The sequence below is a fragment of the Dipodomys merriami genome, unplaced genomic scaffold (genome assembly GCF_024711535.1).
Source record: "Dipodomys merriami isolate MVZ:Mamm:240054 unplaced genomic scaffold, mDipMer1.0.p SCAF_3, whole genome shotgun sequence".
Taxonomy (NCBI): domain Eukaryota; kingdom Metazoa; phylum Chordata; class Mammalia; order Rodentia; family Heteromyidae; genus Dipodomys; species Dipodomys merriami.
Genome location: NW_027204492.1, coordinates 62,497,905 through 62,520,184, shown reverse-complemented (window position 1 = coordinate 62,520,184; position 22,280 = coordinate 62,497,905). Strand labels below are relative to the sequence as shown.

General features: G+C 40.4%; 1 protein-coding gene across 1 annotated transcript in view; it reads left to right on the top strand.

The window, feature by feature from the left end:
- Atp7a (ATPase copper transporting alpha) overlaps positions 1 to 22,280 on the top strand; it is a 130,462-nt gene that overhangs the window by 83,963 nt on the left and 24,219 nt on the right. Inside the window, exons 7-16 of the mRNA XM_070040151.1 lie at positions 161 to 322; positions 2,954 to 3,030; positions 3,225 to 3,450; positions 5,915 to 6,148; positions 7,193 to 7,284; positions 9,196 to 9,323; positions 10,865 to 11,019; positions 11,225 to 11,359; positions 14,684 to 14,878; positions 18,024 to 18,206. Of these exons, the coding sequence (XP_069896252.1) occupies positions 161 to 322; positions 2,954 to 3,030; positions 3,225 to 3,450; positions 5,915 to 6,148; positions 7,193 to 7,284; positions 9,196 to 9,323; positions 10,865 to 11,019; positions 11,225 to 11,359; positions 14,684 to 14,878; positions 18,024 to 18,206 (1,587 nt within the window). The remainder of the gene's footprint in view (positions 1 to 160; positions 323 to 2,953; positions 3,031 to 3,224; positions 3,451 to 5,914; positions 6,149 to 7,192; positions 7,285 to 9,195; positions 9,324 to 10,864; positions 11,020 to 11,224; positions 11,360 to 14,683; positions 14,879 to 18,023; positions 18,207 to 22,280) is intronic.

Below are 22,280 nucleotides of genomic sequence, written 5' to 3'. Positions count from 1 at the left end.
TTCACAAGGCAATTTGTCATTATCATGGAGTAGATATTCTTGAATAAATTTTTAATTTGTTGAATATCCTTCAGGCAACTTCCAGGATATAAGGAGTCTAACTCATGTTAATTGAAAAAAAAGTACATTTTGGAATAACAAAGGCTTTGTTTTTAATCAGGTAAGAGGAATGACTTGTGCTTCCTGTGTACATAAAATAGAATCTACTCTTACAAAGCACCGAGGGATCTTCTACTGCTCTGTGGCCCTGGCAACTAACAAAGCACATGTTAAATATGATCCAGAAATTATTGGTCCAAGAGACATTATCCACACAATTGAAGTAAGTCCTAAGACTCTTTATTTCTTTATTCTTTTTTTAAAAAAACAAAACAATACGTTTGGTTTTTTTTCTTTTTAAAACTTTTTAGTATTACTATCAAGGTGATGTACAGTAGGGTTACAATTACATAAGTCAGGTAATGAGAACATTTCTTTTTGGAAAATGTGATCTTTCTTTATTCTTACAAATTCATTCTAGCTCCCTTGAATTCCATCTGGTTTGCATCAGAAAGTGACAATGAAAATATATCTTTCCTTTCAATATTCCAGCTAAGATCTCTCAGGATTTAGAATAAATATGTCCATTTTTAAAAACTTTTTGGAAGTGGCGCTATGACTCAAGTGGTAGAGCGCTGACCTTGAGTTGAAGAGCTGAGTGACAGTGCCCAAGCCCAGAGTTCAAGCCCTATGACCAACAATAACAACAACAACAAAAAGAATGTTATTAAAAACTTCGTTTTCAAGGATTAAGGTTCAAAGCTAGCCTAGGCAGGAAAGTCTGTAAGACTCTTACCTCCAATTAAACAGCCCAAAGCTGGATATGGAGCTGTGGATTAAGTGGTAGAGCTCATAAGTGTAATTTTAAAATTTTAAATAAAATTTAAGCAAAGGCATATTTACACTATTAATAACAAGAAGACAGAACTATAGATCACTTTAAAAGAATTTACAAAATGGACATAAAGTACATTTTTTTTTTTGGTCGTGGGGCTTGAACTCTGGGCCTGGGCGCTGTCCCTGTGCTCTTCAGCTCAAGGCAAGTGCTCTATTGCTTGAGCCTCAGCACCACTTCCGGTTTTCTAGTGGTTTACTGGAGATAAGAGTCTCACAGACTTTTCTGCCTGGGCTGGCTTTGAACCGTTATCCTCAGATCTCAGCCTCCTGAGTAGCTAGAATTACAGGCATGATCCACCGGCGCCCGGCTATACAGTACAATTTTTTTATGAGTAAGATTTATATTAGTCACTATGAAAATGAAACATGACGCTATCTATGTATTTTTTTTTTTTTTTTGGATCTGGTCGTGGGGGCTGAACTCTGGGCCTGGGCGCTGTCCCTCAGCTCTTCAGCTCAAGGCTAGCACTTTACCACTTGAGCCACAGCGCCACTTCCCGCTTTTTTCTGCTTATGTGGTGCTGAGGAATCGAACCTAGGGCCTCATGCATGCGACGCAAGCACTCTACCACTGAGCCAACTTCCCAGCCCTATCTATGTATTATTGTTTGTTAGGTCAAAGCAAAAGAATCTGAGGTTTTTTTTCTGGTCATGGGGCTGAAACTCTGGGCATGGGCACTGTCCCTGAGCCACTCTGTGCTCAAGGCTAGAACTCTACCACTCTACCACTTGAACCACAGCACCACTACCAGCTTTTGAGTGGTTAATTGGAGATAAGAGTCTCATAGGGACTTTCATGCCCAGGATGGCTTCGAACTGCGATCCTCAGATCTCAGCCTCCTAAGTAGCTAGGATTACAAGCGTGAGCCACTGGTGCCTGGCTAAGACCCCAACTTTTAATTAAAGTAAAAGTTTGAAAGACCAAACCTTATTGACCCTAGGTTCTTCAGTAAGTTGTAAGCAGTAAGTGTGTGTGTGTGTGTGTGTGTGTGTGTGTGTGTGTGTGTGTGTGTGTGTGTGTGTGTGTGTGTGTGTGTGTGTGTGTGTGTGTGTGTGTGTGTGTGTGTGTGTGTGTGTGTGTGTGCTTTAAAAGTTACAGTGTAAGCCGGCACTGGTGGCTCACGCCTGTAATCCTTGCTACTGAGGAGATTGAGATCTGAGAATTGCAGTTCAAAGCCAGCCCTGGCAAGAAAGTTCCTGAGACTCTTAACTCCAATTAACCACCAGAAAACCAGAAATGGTGCTGTGACTCAAGTGGTAGAGCACTAGCCTTGAGCTGAAGAGCTGAGGGACAGTGCCCAGGCCCAGAGTTCAAGCCCCATGACTGACAACAAAAGAGTTCCAATGTACTATCAGCTTTTAATGATCTGAGGCCTATTAATAGTTCATATAAGATCTTATTAGTGTAAGTAACAATACAATCAACATCTTCATTAGCTCACATTTGCTCTTTTCAGTGTGTTACATTGCTTACAATGATACAGTAATAGCTTTTGTGGCCTGTTAATAAGGACCTATACTGAGGACAACTGCACTTGAGTTAAATTTTTAGTTTGAGAACAATAGCGTATATGTTAGCCATAATCAAGAATGTACAAATTGCTTTGACAGGAAATTAAAAACAAAGATCATTAAGAGCAGAAGGCTCTTAAAGTATTCTTGATTTTTGCATTCCCCAGAGTCACATACACTCAGTAATTGAACTGACTTGTTTTTTGTTTTTTTTGGGGGGGTCTGGTCGTGGGGCCTGAACTCTGGGCCTGGGTGCTGTCCCTCAGCTCTTCAGCTCAAGGCTGACTCTCTACCACTTGAGCCACAGTGCCACTTCCGGCTTTTTTTTTCTTTATGTGGTGCTGAGGAATTGAACCCAGGGCCTCATGCATGCAAGGCAAGCGCTCTACCACTGAGCCACCTTCCCAGCCCCTGAACTGACTTGTTTTAAATGATAATATCATGGCTTAGAATTTCTCAACATATTTTATACATTAAAATAATTTCTTCTTGTGAATTTCCTTAGAGCTTAGGTTTTGAAGCTTCTTTGGTCAAGAAGGATCGGTCAGCAAGTCACCTAGACCATAAACGAGAAATTAGACAGTAAGTATTTTTGGATTATCAGTAAACAGCAGATTTTGATTGTTCCTTCCAAATTTAACATCATGCTAATATTTCACTTTTTACACTGTCATCCTTGTACTTGGTGGAATGGTTACAACCTATATTTCATTATCGAATTTAAAATCTTTAACCTTTAGCTACTTACTAATATGATCTCCCCTCCCCCATATTAGATGGAGACGATCATTCCTTGTAAGCCTGTTTTTCTGTATTCCTGTGATGGGGTTGATGATATATATGATGGCTATGGACCACCACCTTGCCACTCTGCATCATAGTCAGAACATAAGCAATGAAGAAATGATCAATATCCATTCTTCAATGTTCCTGGAGCGCCAAATCCTGCCAGGACTGTCCATTATGAATTTGCTGTCGTTTTTATTGTGCATACCAGTACAGGCAAGTGAAATATTAATAACATTTGTTTGTTGATGATTAACAATAACCAAAATGTGACAGGCATCATTAATTAGTTCATGCCTGTAATCCTAGCTACTCAGGAGGCCAAAGTCTAAGAATCATAGTTACAAGCCAGCTGGGGCAAGAAAAGTCTGTGAGATTCTTTTTTTTGCCAGTCCTGAGCCTGGGCTCTGTCCCTGAGCTTCTTTTTGCTCAAGGTTAGCACTCTACACTTTAGCCACAGAGCCATTTCCAGCATTTTCTGTTTATGTGGTACTGAGGGCTTCATGCATGCAAGGCAAGGACTCTACCACTAAACCATATTCCCAGCCCAAGTCTTGCTCCAATTAACCATGAAAAAACCAGAAGTGGATCTGTGGCTCAACTGGTAGAGCACACACATACACACACCCTCAGGCACTGTTAATTCCAGCTGCAAAACTGATATTAGCTAGAAACTCCATCGTTTTATACTGAATTTTTACAAAAATAATCTTGGGGGGAAGATGGGAGGGCAGGGATGGTAAGGGGAAACAAAGGAGGAGGCAACAATGTTTGATAAGAAATGTACTCATTACCTTGCTCATGTAATTGTAACCCTTCTGTATGGTATTTTCACAATAAAAAACTTATTAATAATAAAAAAATAAAAAAATGTTAAATTGCATAGTTAAAGTAGATAATACATTCCATTTAACCCCTAAGAATTTTGTTTAATGACAAAGCAGAGAAGAGTGCCAGCCTTTTAGATTTGGTATTCATATCTACTACTGTGTATAACTTGAATAGTTCTGTCTGGCATTACATTGCTTTTTTCCTTTCTTCTAAGTACAATGTGAAGGGTTTCATTGTGATATGTCCATATATGCACACATTATGTTTTGGTCATATTCACCCCCTTGATTACTCTTTCTCTCTCATTCTCCTACTTTCTATAGTTTTCAACCCCTGTTTTGAGATAAATTTTTACTGTGGAAAGGAACACTTCCATTTAATAATTTGGTTCCTTTATGTGATCCTTGTAAAAGGCAGTACTGAGGGTTGGGGATGTAGCTCAGTGTAATGTACTTTCCTCATACTTAGAACTCTAGCTTCCATTCCCAGTGCCACAAAAAAAAGCAAATAAAGCCCAAGTCAAAACTAACCAACTGGACCAAAACAAGACAGAGTGGTGATTTTTAAAATAACTTTGTATATTTTCTTATACTCTGAAAAATAAGCATTCTAGTTAGGTCTACCAACAAAACAGCTTGTGATATACCACTTAGAAAAGGGTAAAGGGGCCAGGTGCTGGTGACTCATGCCTGTAATCCTAGCTATTGTGGTCTGAGGATCACAGTTCGAAGCCAGTCCAGGCAAGAAAGTCCGTATGAGACTCTTATCTCTAATCAACCACTCAAAATCATGAAGTGACACTGTGGCTCAAGTGGTAGAGCGCTAGGCTTGAGCTGAAGAGCTGAGGGACAGCACCTAAGCCCAGAATTTAAGCCCCATGACCGACAAAAAAAAAAAAAGAAAGAAAAAAAAAGGAAAAACAGTGAACAGTGAAGGGGGTAAGTCTTTTTTTTTTTTTTTTTTTTGGTCCGGTCGTGGGGCCTGAACTCTGGGCCTGGGCGCTGTCCCTCAGCTCTTCAGCTCAAGGCTAGCGCTCTACCACTTGGGCCACAGCGCCACTTCCAGCTTTTTTCTTTTTGCTTATGTGGTGCTGAGGAATCGAACCCAGGGCCTCAGGCATGCAAGGCAAGCGCTCTACCACTGAGCCACCTTCCCCAGCCCTGGGGGGTAAGTCTTAAACAAAAAAAGATTCTTGACAAAATGTAAATTCTTTTCCATGAACCATCTGAATTTTTCTTTCAGAGAACTTGCTATAGCTGAGACTGTCCCCAAATTCCTTATGTAGCCATGCTATCCCTGAGCTCATAATCATCCCGCCTTATCCCCTTGATTTCTGGGATTATTACTGTGTGCTACCATGCTCAGTGTCTGAATTCTTTTTTTTCTTTTGCCAATCCTGGGACTTGAATTCAGGGCCTGAGCACTGTCCCTGAGCTTCTTTTGCTCAAGGCCAGCACTCTACCACTTGAGCCACAGCACCACTTTGAGAGTTTTTTGTTTCTGTGGTAGTAAGGAATCAAACCCAGGGCTTCCTGCATGCTAGGCAAGCACTCTACCACTAAGCCACATTCCCAGCCCGGCTTTTTGCTTTTTTTAAAAAAATATCATGGAAAATCTATTGGTTTACAGAAGATAGCCTTTGAAGACATGCAGTGCAGAGCAACCTGAAGCCTTCACTCTGTACACATAGCCACTGAAGTTTAATTTCCTCCAGGTTACATTCTCTCCTTAGTATTTCTAGATTACTTAAAAGGCAAAGGGAATACATTTTAATTCTTTAGGTTACTGAGGTATGTATGTGAATTTCTGCATTTAAGAAATTTCATTGTTTTTCATTCCTCTATTGCAGTTTTGTGGAGGTTTGTACTTCTACATTCAGGCTTATAAAGCACTGAAGCATAAGACAGCGAACATGGACGTGCTGATTGTGCTGGCCACCACCATTGCATTTGCCTATTCACTGATTATTCTCCTAGTGGCCATGTATGAGAGAGCCAAAGTGAACCCTATTACCTTCTTTGACACCCCTCCTATGCTTTTTGTATTTATTGCACTGGGCCGGTGGCTGGAACACATAGCAAAGGTAACATATAAGATGGGATAATACTTGTTAGAATAAATGGATAAATGACTGTAGTACTGTCTAGATTAGTGATTTATGTAGTTAATCATTTATTCAAAAGAAGTTATTTTCTTCGGCAGTATTTGAAGTTGAATATTCCTTTAGTAGACTTCCCAATTTTTAGAATTACTGTTGTGAGTAGTACAATATGCCATGGTTATTTTAGGAGAGAGATACATGAGATGTACTTACTTGTGTCATATCATTAATTGAAAATTTGACATCATAGTTTAAAATAATGATGGAAAAAAATCTACCCATACTTTCATACTGTAATTTAATCCTGTTCAACACATGTTTATATTTAGCTGTTGCAATCATAACATACATGCATTCCATATGGTTTTTACCCTTTTCCCTGACTAGATAATTATTTCATATTCCTACATAATAGTCTTTCAAGTCTGTGGTGCTCTCACCTACTAAATCATCCTGGCTTTGTTCTCAATTAAAATGTTCCTAATTTTTCTTTTTTGATAAATCTATATTGATTATATCCCTATCTAATAGTCATTTCCATTGTCCTTGTATCTTAGGAGGAATTAAACGTTTTCTATTGCTCATGCTGCAGGTTGCAACAGTTTTTGCCAGCAAACTGTTGTCCCTGTGTCAGTGTTGCATTTTATTTAAATTATTTCTAGTTAGGCATTAAATGGTATTGGAGAGCTGTTTTTTACATTTCTTCCATTAATGGTTTGGGGAAACATTTTTTTTTCATGTGTCTTGTGTTCATTTTTCCCCTTGGAAATTTTGCCTATTCATGACCTATGCCCATGTAGCTATTGGGTTCCTGATGTTTTCCTTATTACTTTCCTATTTGTTTTATAAGTGATACCTAATCATTTTTATATTTTATATGCTTATTTTTAGTGTGAAAAATTTTCTGATTTTGAGCAACTTAATTTCTTAAGGTGTTTATTAGACATGAAGATTCTAGCTTTATTTTAGTTAAGACCTGAACATTTTCTTTCATAGCATTGTCAATGTGTTTGTTTTAATTTATAGGGCAAAACATCAGAGGCTCTTGCAAAGCTAATTTCACTACAAGCTACAGAAGCAACTATTGTAACTCTTAACTCGGAAAATATCCTCCTGAGGTATTTATTTTCACCCTCCTTTTCTTTTTCTAACTTCTTATGAAAGTTTTCAAATATACCTACAAGTAGAGAGAAGACTATTATGAACTCACAACAGTATCACACATTTAAGTTATCCACATTTTGTCATATTTGATTAATTTACTCATTTTGCCTTTCTGTTGTTGCAGTACAAATTAAATTCCAGTCATATATTTTACCTAATATTTCTTTTAATGTTTTTGGTCACTTGTGGGGCTTGAACTCAGTACCTGGGCACTGTCCCTGAGCTCTTTTGCTCGACTAGCAGTCTACCACTTTGAGTCACAGCCCCACTTCTGGTTTTCTGGTGGTTAATTGGAGATAAGAGTCCTATAGACTTTCCTGCTTGGGCTGGCTTCAAACCACAATCCTCAGATCCCAGCCTCCTGAGGAGCTAGGATTACAGGCATGAGCCACCAGCACCTGGCTTAACCGGTATTTCTATAGTAGCTCTCTAGGAAAGGACAGGTATGGTGGCACAAGACTAGAACCCAGCACTGGGTAGGCAGAGGGAGGAGGATCATAGGTTCAAGGCCAGCCTGGGCCAATAACCTTTTGGTTCTGTGAGAGAATGTCTCTCTATATAATACAGACTGGCCTCAAACTCCTGCCCCTCCTGCCTCAATCTACTGAGTGTACCATCACACCTGTACTCAGGATATATTATTATATAACACAATACCATATTGTACTTAACAAAATGATAATTCTTTAACATCATTTAATACTCAGTTCATGTTTACTTTTCTCCTTTTGTCTCTAGAATGTATTAAATCTGTTTGGAATAGAATTCAAACAAGATTTGGTATATCATTGCATTAAAAAAATCTACTTTAATTTTTAGTGCTAGGCATTGAACCTGGAGCTTTAAGTATGTTAGGCAAGTGCTCTGTGAGTGCTATAGAGCTACATTTCCAATCCTAATTTAATTTTTCTATTGACTCATAATTATACATATATATGCAGCACAGTGCAATATTTTTGTTTATGTATATATTGTTATATGTCTTAGATTTCTTTTTTTGATGTGCTGATGCTGGTATTTGAACTCACACTCTTGCTTGGATTTTTCTTTCAAGGCTGGTGCTCTACTACTTGAGCCACACCTCTAATTCTAGTTCTTTGCTGGTTACTTGGAGATAAGAGTCACATGGACTTTCCTGCTCAGGATAGCTCTGAATCCTGATCCTCAGATTTTAGTGTCCTGAATAGCTAGGATTTCAGGCATAGAGCCACCATTACCCGATTTTTTAGGTTTCTTTTAATCTGGAATAGTTTCTTTGTTCCTTCTTTCCTTCCTTCCTTTCTTCTTCTACCCATCCCTCAATATAACTGACTTACAGAAAAAGATCCATTGTTTATTCTGGAGAATACTCTGTCTAAATGTTTCTTTTTTGGATATAACATGGTGTGGTAGAGCATTTTTCTATGATGCATGTGGCACTGGTTCAATGCCTAGTACCACAAGAAAACAAGCACCAGAAAACTTGTCTGAAATTGTGTCTTTGCTTCCTTGTGATGCCATTTAACTAGTTTTCTTACTGTGTTGCTCATAAACTGGAAGTTAGACCTAAGGACTTTATATTTCATTGTTGTATTTTTCACTATTTATACACATAAAGTTATTTATGCAAACTTGCACAATAAGTACATAGTTTAACAAAACCCATGGCATTACTTTGAAAGTTTTTTACTTAGTGAGTCTTCAATGAACACTTAGTTTCTGCTTTATGCTGAAGTGCATTGTTCAACACCAGGGAGCAAGACCAGTGTAGTGGTCCCAATGTATATCTATGGTTACTATGAGATTACATAGACTTGAACTCAAAGCTTGTATGGGGAGACCAGGGTGGGAAGCTGTTGCCATGACACTATATTACTCCTATTCAGTGAAGAACAGGTGGATGTGGAGCTTGTACAACGTGGAGATATCATTAAGGTTGTTCCAGGAGGCAAATTTCCAGTGGATGGTCGTGTTATTGAAGGACATTCTATGGTTGACGAGTCTCTCATCACAGGTATGTTTTTTTTGGAGACTCATAATCTGAAAGTGAATCCAATCTGCTAAGGAAAATAGACATAAAAGGTTCTACATTTTGTAGAAATTGTGTGTGTGTGTGTGTGTGTGTGTGTGTGTGTGTGTGTGTGTGTGTGTGTGTGTGTGTGTGTGTGTGTGTGTGTGTGTGTGTGTGTGTGTGTGTGTGTGTGTGTGTGTGTGTGTGTGTGTGTGTGTGTGTGTGTGTGTGTGTGTGTGTGTCCTGGGGCTTGAACTCAGGACTTGGGCACTGTCCCTGAGCTATTGTGTTCAAGGCTAATGCTCTATCACTTGAGCCATAGCTCCACTTCCAGCTTTTTTTTGGTGATTAATTGGAGATGAGTCTCACAGACTTTCCTGCCCAGACTGGCTTTGAACCACCTCAGATCTTAGCCTCCTGAGTAGTTGGGATTACAGGCATGAGTTCCTGGCACTGGCAAATATGAGTTCGTTAGCTGTACTAGACCAATTTCCTTGGATTTGCTTCATGTTTTAGTTATAGTATTGAAAATTCATTTCACTAAAGATTGTTGATTACTAGAATGCAGAACAAAATCAGTTATCTCAGTCTCTTGTAGAAGAACTACAGATAGACAGGCAGTTTTCCTGGGCCAGATGTGTCTTCTGTCTTCCTGCTCTAGAGCTTATTCTGGCCCTGGCTGGACTAGACCTACAGGTTTTCCTCTCAGTATCAGCCTAAGAGAGTAGACGGAGTATTTGTACAGTTCTTGCATACCTAAAAGTGTGGAGCAGAATCAAAATGTCGCCTTGCTACTACCTTCTTTCTCTGGATAGTTCCAGAAGTGGCTCAGTTGATGGAGCCATGGAAGCATTGCTCCTGCCAGTTTGGGTAGGAAATTTCTTAGTTCTGGGGGAATTTCTTGTTCATTCAAATACAATTTAGTTTCTCTGACCCTGGCTACTGAGTTACTGTCGCACCACTTGCCTGTCCTCATGTCAGTCCTTATCACAAAGAAAAACTTCCTCCTACATTTTTTTGTTTGTTTGTTTGTTTTTTGGGTCTGGTCATGGGGCCTGAACTCTGGGCCTGGGCGCTGTCCCTCAGCTCTTCAGCTCAAGGCTAGTGCTCTACCACTTGAGCCACAGTGCCACTTCCGGCTTTTTTCTTTTTGCTTATGTGGTGCTGAGGAATCAAACCCAGGGCCTCATGCATGCAAGGCAAGCGCTCTACCACTGAGCCACCTTCCCAGCTCCTTCCTCCTACATTTCTAAATGCTCTTGGAGAACAGGTTGAGAAGCAGGGATGTAGGACTAGGGTGAAACTCCAGAAGTATCGGTCAACAAGAGCTAACATGTTAGGTTTTTCCAGTTTAAAGTTAGATCCCTGGGTTTGGCCTTGAAGTGAGATAAACAAAAGGGAGGACAGCTTTCATTGGAGCATTTGTCTTTACTTTATGGAGGAAGACTCCTTTAACTGTTGGTTGACAATGAATGAATAAAATGAATTTCAATATAGTGATCATTGATGTTCCCTAAATCTGTCTTGACTCCATCTTCCTCCAGGAGAGGCAATGCCTGTGGCTAAAAAACCTGGCAGCACGGTGATCGCTGGTTCCATTAACCAGAATGGGTCCATACTTATCCGTGCCACACATGTTGGAGCAGACACAACCCTTTCTCAAATTGTCAGACTTGTGGAGGAGGCCCAGACATCAAAGGTAACCCAGCCCCCCTAAAAAAAAAAAGCACAAAGTATGTTCTTGAAAGCCTTCCTTTTCAGTGTAAATCTTGATCTAGATTTTTATTTTCCTTTGACTCAATTTAGTCACATTAATATGGAGCTTACTTATTTCTGTCTGTATACTCTGTACAGAAAAGGTGACTTGAGTTACTTATTATTTGTTATGATGGTTTTAATTGTAGGCTCCTATCCAGCAGTTTGCAGACAAACTCAGTGGCTACTTTGTTCCTTTTATCGTCTTTGTTTCCATTGCTACCCTTGTGGTATGGATTATAATTGGATTTCAGAATTTCGAAATTGTGGAAACCTACTTTCCTGTAAGTGACTTGTAACAACTCTTTGCTATAGGCAAAAGTACGAATCTTTCACATAAGTAATTAAGTGGAAATAATTTTCTAAATTACGAATATAGGCTGGGGATTGTAGCTGAGTATTAGAACAAAGCATGTTCTGTGCCTGGGTGTGAAGCCATGGATTTAATTTGCAATGCACATACAGGAATGAAAGGAAGGGGGGAGAGAGGGAGGGAGGAGAGGGGAAGACTAATTCCCCCTTGTCCTTAGTGAATGTGTTCTAAGACCCTAGTGAATGTTTACAACCACAGATGGTACCTAGTAGTATATAAATACTGCATATATATATATATATATATATATATATATATATATATATATATAGAGAGAGAGAGAGAGAGAGAGAGAGAGAGAGAGAGAGAGAGAGAGTATTATTATTTTTTTTGTGGGTCGTGGGGCTTGAACTCTGGGCCTGGGCACTGTCCCTCAGCTCTTCAGTTCAAGGTGAACGCTCTACCATTTGAGTCACAGTGCCACTTTTGGTTTTCTGGTGGTTTGTTGGAGATGAATTTCATGGCTTTTCCTTCCCAGGCTGACTTTGAACCGCGATCCTCAGATCTCAGCCTCCTGAGTAGCTAGGATTACAGCCGTGAGCCACTGGTGCCTGGCTTATATTTTATTTTATTTATTTTTTATTTTTTTGTTGGTCGTGGGGCTTAGGTGCTGGCCTTACACTCTTCAGCTCAAGGTGAGCATTCTACTGCTTGAGCCACGGCACCACTTTTGGTTTTCTAGTGGTTTACTGGAGATAAGAGTCTCACGGACTTTCCTGCTGGGGCTGACTTTGAACCGCGATCCTTAGATCTCAGCCTTCTGAGTAGCTAGGATTACAGGCGTGAGCCACTGGTGCCCAGCGGGCTTATATTTTATATTATATAATATTATATATACTATGCTTTTCTATAAATACACAAATTTGATACCTTTTCTATTGTTAGTTTTGTGATAAGGCCTTGATCTCTACCCAAGCTGAATTCAAGGTTTTCCTGCTTCCTCTTCCCAGGAAGATTACAAGCATGTGCTACCATGCCTGGTACCTTTTCCATTTTAATTAAGCACTTGTCATACCCTGTGATAACGTTTGCAGTGGGAGGCATGAAAGCAAAAGCAGTGCATATTCCTTTTTCCTCCACAGTTTTATTGACAAATGATTCATTCTTTTAGATCTTAGCTATCTCAATACACAGTGATTGTTTTTCTTTCCTAATTGTTACAAAACTTTAACCTCATCTTTTAAAGGAAGCACCTACTGGAATTTTGTTGTCATATCCAAATTGCCACCATCGCTTCTCTTTCATGTGGGGAACATAATTTAGTAACATCACCATTGCTTGAACACAGGCATGGGAACACAGTTATTGGAATACTGAAGCGACAACTACTGGGTTACTAATGGGTGGGTGGTGTATACAACATGGATATGCTGGACAAAGGGATGATTCGCATTTCAGCCAAGGAGGACAGAGGAAGATTATATTATGCTACTCAGAGTGGTGTATAATTTACAATTTATAATTTTACTTCTAGAATTTTCTACTTTCTATTTTGGATTGCAGATGACTTGGTAACGGAAATTACAGCAAAGGAGTAACTGTGTCTTTAAAGGGCTAGAATAAGAGAGTGGTAATAATGACACTTGCAGCTGTGCTACCTGGGGCTCACACCTGCCTGCAGTCCTAGCTACTCAGGAAGCCAGTCTGAGGATCATAGTTACAGGCCAGCTGGAGCAGGAAAAATTGATGAGATTCTGATCTCCAGTGAACCACCAAATAGCCAGAAGTAGAACTGTGGAGCAAGTGGTAGAACACCAGCATATTCACATACACAAATTATAGTAACACTTGCATTTTTATAAGGATAAATATTTCCTTTTGGAATTTTTTCTCACCATGATTTTCCAGAAGGAACTATTGAACTGTTGACATTTTACACTTAGTCTCATTTCTGGCATCATTTTGTTTTCACAAAAGATACTCCATGTACTGTTTTACTTTTATTCCAGTTCTGGGGCCTGAACTCAGGGTCTGGGCACTGTCCCTGAGCTTTTTTGCTCAAGAGTAGCATTCTGCCACTTTGAGCCACAGTGCTACTTCCTCTTTTCTGGTGGTTAATTGAAGATAAGAGTTTCATGGGGGAAGTGGCGCTATGGCTCAATTGGTAAAGCGCTCGCCTTGAGCTGAAGAGCTGAGGGATAGTGCCCAAGCCCAGAGTTCAAGCCCCATGACTGGCCAAAAAAAAAAAAGAGTTTCATGGGGACTTTTCTGTTCCAGCTGGCTTTGAACCGCAGTCCTCAGATCTCATATTTTACATTTTTAAGTGAAAAAAAAAAAAACAAGTGTAATCCCAACTGTGTTTTGTTTTCATGTTATGGTTAATAGTATAATAAGTCATTTAAATGATTCATGTTGGTGAAGTACACAATGAACAATGGGATAGTTTGGAAGTTCCCTTCAGGAATTTTTCTCACGAGGTCAATGAGTCTTAGAAGATTTTTTTCCTGATGCTGTCAATCATAATAATTCCATACCTGAGCAAACACTCAATGCCACTAGGAGCCTCAGTTCCCATTATTATGTCCAAAATACAACAAAAGCCCTTGGCATGCCTGGTGAATTTTTTTATCATCTTTATGAATAATGTGAAAGGCAGGTTAATTCTGTTAGTATACTGAGAGTCAGAATTTTATTTTTCCCTAAAATAAAAATTCCTTAGATTCAAAGAAGAAGACAAAAAAATCAAATGTGGAGTTTTATGGTGTTTGTATTCACTCTATAGTTTGTAACTCCAGAATTACCCAAATTAAATTTTGACTTTAGGCTTCTCACTTTTTTTTTTCTTTTCTTTCTTTCTTTTTTTTTTTTTTTTTTTTTTTGGGTCGGTCGTGGGGCTTGAACTCTGGGCCTGGGCGCTGTCCCTCAGCTCTTCAGCTCAAGGCGAGCGCTCTACCACTTGAGCCACAGCGCCACTTCCGGTTTTCTAGTAGTTTATTGGAGATGAGTCTCACGGGCTTTCCTGCCTGGGCTAGCTTTGAACCAGGATCCTCAGATCTTAGCCTCCTGAGTAGCGAGGATTATAGGCATGAGCCACCAGCGCCCTGCTAGGCTTCTCACTTTTTTTGAAAGAAAAAAATGTATTATTTCTTATTAGTAACTAAAATGTATGTTGGCAGCTAGGTTTAGGATATGTGACTTTTAATAATGAGGTTTTATTTAAATAGGATAAAGTTTTGTTTCTTTTGTTTTACACAGCACAGAATCAATAACCAAAATTTATGCCTTTCTTCTAAAGGGCTACAATAGAAGTATCTCCCGAACAGAAACAATAATACGCTTTGCTTTCCAAGCCGCCATCACAGTTCTGTGTATTGCATGTCCCTGTTCCCTGGGACTGGCCACTCCAACTGCTGTGATGGTGGGGACAGGAGTAGGTGCTCAAAATGGCATACTTATCAAAGGTGGAGAGCCATTGGAGATGGCCCATAAGGTAAGAGTCCCCAGGACCCAAAACTGTGCCATCCAAATTTGCTAACATACTCCTGTTGAGAAACACAGAGGCCAGCATTGTTTCCTTGTGATTGACTCAGAAACAGCTTTTTTTCTGGGAGTATACTAAAGGTTGAGATAAGAAAGTTATTATTCTAGTTCGTCAGATTGGCATTTTTTACTTAAGATCTTTAAAAAATACTTGAGACCTTGGGGCTGGGAAGCTGGCTCAGTGGTAGAGTGCTTGCCTTGCATGCCTGAGGCCCTGGGTTCGATTTCTCAGCACCACAGAAGCAAAAAAAATAAAAAAGCTGGAAGTGGTGCTGTGGCTCAAGTGGTAGAGTGCTAGCCTTGAGCTGAAGAGCTGAGGGACAGTGCCCAGGCCTAGAGTTCAGGCCCCACGACCGGACCCCCCCCCAAAAAAAAAAATACTCGAGACCAATTTGCTTTGAGCACACTTGATGTAGAAAAAAACCCGTCTTTCAAGCCGTGCTTATACTAGACCAGATATTTATTTTTATTTTTTGATGGTGATGAGGATTAAACTCAAGGCCTTGTGCTTGCTAGGGAGACACTCTACCACTTGAACCATGCCTTGCAACCCCTTTTTACACTGGTTATTTTTGAGGTAGGGTCTCTATGCCTGGGCCCATCTGGGCTGCAATCTTCCTACTTGTGTTTCTCACATAATTGAGATAACAAGCATGTACCACCATGCCCAGCCATTAGTTGAAATGGAGTCTTGTGAACTTTCATTTGTGCAAACTGACCTCAAACCAGTATTACTGGCTCGAACCACTGCTTCTGGCTCTGTCTTTAGGGCAGGAAGACAATAGGTACTTGCCAAAGTGTCACAGGCTTCTAATGTATTATGTGTAGGTCACTCCTTGCTTATGTTCCTCATCAAGAGCTGACCCAGCAATGGCACTGCAGTTTGTTTGCCTTTCCTGTCCTCAGCTGGAAATTTACAGTATGAAATAAGAAATGTAATTCTAGCCCTGATATTTTTCAGATTATGATTTTTGTAATATTTTCAATCCAGGCTCCTCAATTTCAGCTGAAGCTGCATTCATATGAGGATTGAAAATATATACAGATACATGTAGTAAACATACAACATTAGAACAAAATTGGGATCTCATCTAGCCAATGAGTACAAGCCAATAATTTTGAAAAAAACATTCTTTATTGCTATTATAAAGGTGATATACAGAGGGTTACCATTACATAAGTCAGGTAAAGTGCACATTTCTTTTTGGACAATGTCCTCCCTTCCCTCATTCTCTCCCAGTTTTTTCCTGCCATCCCCAACCACAAGTTGCACATTTCATTTTCAACATAGTGTAAAGTGAGTACCACTGCTGTATTTGTTCACCCTTTGTCCCTCCATTTCTGTGTTCCCCCTTATCCTCCCAAGGACAGATAAATGTATAAACAAGACAGAAAGAAAGGAAAACAAAAACATCAACAAAGAAAAAAGCCTCTTGTTTCCATTTCCTGGTGTTCATTTTGAAAAATATTATTTTATATGATCAGATGCACATAGGCATTACACCTTTGTGTTAGCTAGTAATTTTTATAGAAATGTCAGACTTAAGAAAAATGTACCCCATACTGTAGCTGTTGGGCACCTTTGCTAAAAATAAGGATAGTTCCTTCTGCTACCGCACAATGTTTATCAAAGTCAGGAAATGAATACTGACATAATAAAATTACCTAAAGTCCATGTTCCAGTTTCCTCTGTTGTCTCCATAATCTTTGTTTTTGTTTTTGTTTTGTTTTTGGTCAGTCATGGGGCTTCAACTCTGGGCCTAGGCACTGTCCCTGATCTCTTCAGCTCAAGGCTGGCGCTCTGTCACTTGAGCCACAGCTCCTCTTTTGGTTTTCTGGTGGTTAATTGGAGATAAGAGTATCATGCACGTTCTTGCCTGGGCTGGCTTTGAACCACAGTCCTCAGATCTCAGCTTTCTGAGTAGCTAGGATTACAGGTGTGAGCCATCCACACCCGGCTCCATAATATATATATATTTTTTGCCAGACCTGGGGCTTGAACTCAGGGCCTGGGCACTGTCCTTGAGCTTCTTTTTGCTCAAGGCTAGCCCTCTACCACTTGAGCCACAGCGCTACTTCCAGCTTTTTCTGTGTATGTGGTGCTGAGGAATAGAACCCAGGGCTTCATGTGTGCTAGGCAAGCACTCTACCACTAGGCCACCTTCCCAGCCCCTCCATAATATTTTTTACAGACATTTTTCTCTTGTCCAGGGTGATGCTTTGTATGTATGTACGCATGTATGTATGTATTGGTTGGTCATGGGGCTTGAACTCAGGGCCAGGGTACTGTCCCTGAGCTTTTCTGCTTAAGCTAACACTGTATCACTTTGAGCCACAGCTCTTCTTCTGGTTTTCTGGTTGTTAATTGCAATATTCTCACTGATTTTCCTTCCTGGGCTGGCTTCAAACCTTGATCCTCCTATCTCAGCCTCAACTACCAGTTCCTGGTTGATGCTCTGTGTTTAATACTCATATTTCTTATCTCAATTCCTTGGGGCTATTATTTTTGAAGGTTCTTGTTCTGAGTGTACAGTGGTATGAATGTGCTCTCTAACTCCAGATTCTTTCCTTTTCCCTTTTCTATATAGTATAAAGTTTCCCACATTGGTTTCCTGAGTCCAAGGCCCTAAACAAGATCCAACCAAGCTATAACCACCCAGATGGTCCTGTGTGGCACTCACTTCCTGTAAATGACTTAGAATGAGCTGCCCACTGCCTAATTATCCTCAATGATATTGGCATTGAGAGCCTTTGTACTTTTCCGGAGGCACTAGAGGCTTCTGTTAACTGCCCTAACAATTAACTCTAGTTGCTTCATATGGATTTACAGACATTTAGCAGGATAAAAAAAAATGATTATGTATTTGCAGAGGTGAGAGTTTCATTGCAACTAGAGTGCTTCTCCTCTTATTCTTCCTTCTTTTTGTTCACCTAGGGACAATCAGTTCATTAGTGAAATGAAGTCAAAAGCTAGTGTATTACAAGACAAAAATGGCTGGCTATCTGTCATAGTATGCCTTTTTCTCATTTCTTGGAAGCTGATGGTAAGAATTATCCAGTCATCTAAGTGTATTCTATTTTTCATTTCTTTCCAGGTAAAGGTAGTAGTCTTTGATAAGACTGGAACCATTACCCATGGAACTCCAGTGGTGAATCAAGTAAAGATTCTAGTGGAAAGTAACAGGATGCCTCGCAGTAGGATCCTGGCCATTGTGGGAACTGCTGAGAGCAGCAGTGAGCACCCTCTAGGAACAGCGGTAACCAAGTACTGCAAACAGGTATGCTTCCCCTTTGATTCTATCCATGGCATCTTCTCTTGTAGTAATTACACCACCAAGACTGATCTTTGCCTATAATTTATCTGTATAGTTGATGGAAAGCTAAAAAGAATTGTCCTTTCTCATCAACTCTTAGATGACTTAGTTTCTTCACAAAAACAAGTAGAAAGATAAAAGTAGTTTACTCTGATCCTACCACACATTGCTCCTGTTGATCTAAAGTAATACAGGTATGTAGTAGAAAAACGTAGATAGTTCAGATAGTTCATAATTCCTCTCTCCAATGTTTAACAATTGTTATTCTGACAACTTTATTGAGATATATTTCATGAACTATATAAAGTTCATCTCTCCCTCCTTTTTTTCCATCCTGGGGCTTGAACTCAGGGCCTGGGCTCTGTCCCCGAGCCTCTTTCAGCTCAAGGCTAGCACTCTACTGCTTGAGCCACAGTGCCACTTCTGGCTTTTTCTTAGTAGTTAATTGGAGATAAGAATCTCACAGCTTTCCTGCCTGGGCTGTCTTTGAACTGCAATTCTCAGATCTTAGCCTCCTGACTACCTAAGATTACAGGCCTAAGCCACTGGCACCTAGCTAGTTCCTCCCCAAGTATACAATTCAATGATTTTTTTAGATATTCACAAAGTATAACTGTTAACCTTTTATTTTGTATGCCAGTCCTGGGGCTTGAACTCAGGACCTGGGTACCACCCCTGAGCATTTTTTTTGCTCGAGGATAGTGCTCTACCACTTGAACCATAGTTCTACTTCTGGCTTTTTGGTGATTAATTGAAGATAAGAGTCTCAGGGATTTCCTGCCAAGGCTTTGAACTGTGATCCTCAGATTTCAGCCTCCTGAAGAGCTAGGATTATAGGCATGAGCCATCGGCTCCTGGCTGTATGGCCCAGGCTGGCCTCAAAGTCTCAGTCTTCTAATCTTAGTTTCACCAAAGGTTGGAATTTTGTGAAGAAATTAAGTCATCTAAGAGTTGATGAGAAAGGATAATACTTTTTAGCCTTCCATCAACTATACAGATAAATTATTGGCAGATATAGATATATGCATATGTCCGTATATCTATATCAGTGTCTATTGATAGCTATAGATATATCTTTATATAATTTTTAAACTTTACATAGAAATGTCATACAATGACTAATCTTAGTACCTTGCTTTTTATTAAGTGAAATCTTTTTTTTGGGGGGGGGGGTCCAGTCATGGGGCCTGAACTCTGGGCCTGGGCACTGTCCCTCAGCTCTGCAGCTCAAGGCTAGCACTCTACCACTTGAGCCACAGCATCACTTCCGGCTTTTTTCTTTTTGCTTATGTGGTGCTGAGGAATCGAACCCAGGGCCTCATGCATGCAAGGCAAGCGCTCTACCACTGAGCCACCTTCCAAGCTCTTAAGTGAAATCTTTATATCAGGAAATACAGCTTTGTCCCATTCATTTTTTTGTACTTTTGTTGTTGTTTATTTGCTTTTATTTTTGTGCTGGTACTGGGTCTTAACCCAGGGCACCTTGCTCTCAGGGCTTTTTTGGCTTTTTTGTTTATGGCTGGTGCAATACCAATTTAGTCATGCCTCTAGTCCTTCCCCCATTGTTTGTATTCTTGTTTTATAATTTTTTTGGCTTTTACAATATACATTAAATGTCTCTATTAGCTTTTGCAAATCTATCACCGTTATATGTTTATTGATGCAATTATTTCATCAAATGAACTGTGGTTAACTTTTTGGTTTGTTTGTTTGTTGTTTTGTTTTTTTTTTGTATTTTTGGTTTGTTGTGGGGCTTGAACTCTGGGCCTGGACACTGTCCCTGAGCTCTTCGGCTCAAGGCAAGTGGTCTACCTCTTGAGCCACAGTGCCACTTCCGGTTTTCTGGTGGTTAATTGGAGATAAGAGTCTCATGGACTTTGCTGCCTGAGCTGGTTTTGAACGGTGATCCTCAGGTCTCAGCCTCCTAAGAAGCTAGGATTATAGGCATGAGCCATCAGCTCCCAGCTGTGGTTAACGTTTGATGACTATCACCAGCATCCATGCAGAGGGTGCACCAGTTTGTATCTTCATCCAATGCTGTGAGAGTCCATTTCTCCACATTCTGGTCTTAGGGCTTCAATTCAGGGTCTCACACTCTCACTCAGCTTTTTTGTTCTTGGCTGGCAGTATACCACTTTAGCCATGCCTCCAGCACAGCTTTTTTGCTCATTGGAGATAGAGTTTTATAGACATTTCTGCCTTGGTTGCTTTTGAACCTTAAACCACAGATCTCAGCCTCCTGTGTATTTAGGAATACAGAGGTGAGCCAGTAGTAACCCGCTCATTTCTTGTTCCCAGCTCATTTCTCTACATTCTTTTTTTTGTGTGTCTGGTCGTGGGGCCTGAACTCTGGGCCTGGGTGCTGTCCCTCAGCTCTTCAGCTCAAGGCTAGCGCTCTACCAACTTGAGCCACAGCACCACTTCCGGCTTTTTTCTTTTTGCTTATGTGGGGCTGAGGAATCGAACCCAGGGCCTCATGCTTGCAAGGCAAGTGCTCTACCACTGAGCCACCTTCCCAACCCTCTACATTCTTTTTTAAAATTTTATTTTATTATAAAGATGTTGTATAGATGAGTTACAGTTACATAAGGCAATGAGTACATTTCTTTTTTTTCTTCCTTTTTTTTTTTTTTTTTTTTTTTTTGTCGGTCGTGGGGCTTGAACTCTGGGCCTGGGCGTTGTCCCTCAGCTCTTCAGCTCAAGGCGAGCGCTCTACCACTTGAGCTACAGCGCCACTTCCGGTTTTCTGGTGGTTTATTGGAGATAGGAGTCTCACGGTCTCTCCTGCCCGGGCTGGCTTTGAACCGCGATCCTCAGATCTCAGCCTCCTGAGTAGCTAGGATTACAGGCGTGAGCCACCAGCGCCCGGCTTTTTTTCTTCCTTTTAATTTTATTCTTTTATTATCTTTTTTAAAAAAATTTTTATTGTGAAAATACTGTTCAGAGGGGTTACAATTACATGGGTAAGATAATAAGTACATTTCTTATCAAGGATGGTAGCCTCCTCCTTTGTTTCCCCTTCCCATCCCTTCCCATCCACCCCCAGCCCCCCCACCCAATCCTCCCCCCCCCACCAAAGTTGTAAAGTTCGTTTTCAACATAATGACTTGTACTTGCAATGAGTACATTTCTTGTTGAGCATTATTACCCCTTCCATTGTTGTTCTCTCAACACTTTATTTTTAATTACTTTTTCTTTTTTTTCATTTGGTCAGTCATGAGGCCTGAACTCTGGGCCTGGGCATTGTTGCTCAGCTCTTTAGCTCAAGATTAGTGCTCTACCACTTGAGCCACAGCGCCACTTCCAGCTTTTTTCTGCTTATATGGTGCTGAGGAATTGAACCCAGGGCCTCATGCATGCAAGGCAAGCACCTACCACTGAGCTACCTTTCCAGCCCATTACTTTTTCTTTATTTGGTCAGTGTGGAGCTTGAACTCTAGGCCTGGGTGCTTTCCCTCAGCTCTTCAGCTCAAAGCTAGTGCTTTACCACTTGAGCCACAGCACTAGTTCTGGTTTTCTTAGTAGTTTATTGGAGATAAGATTCTCACAGACTTTCCTGCCCGAGCTGGCTTTGAACTGTGATCCTCAGATCTCAGCCTCCTGAGTAGCTAGGATTACAGGCGTGAGCCACTGGTGCCCAGCTATTTTTAATTACTTTTGACAGTTGCTTTGTACTTCCTTAATTATGAGTAAAATCGAATTTTTTTGTTGGTTGTAGGGCTTGAACTCTGGGCCTGGGTGCTGTCCCTGAGCACTACCACTTGAGCCACAGGGCCACTTCCAGCTTTTTCTGTGTATGTGGTACTACGGAATTGAACCCAGGGCTTCATGCATGCTAGGCAAGCATTCAACCACTAGGCCACATTCCCAGCCCTTGAGTATTTTTTTCTTTTATCCTGGGGCTTGAACTCTGGAACTTTTGCTTGGCTTTTTTTTGCTCAGGGTTGGCACTCTACCACTTGATTCATAGTTCCATTTCTGGCTTTTTTTCTGGTTAATTGGAGACAAGTGTGTCTCACAGTTTTGTCTATCCTGGCT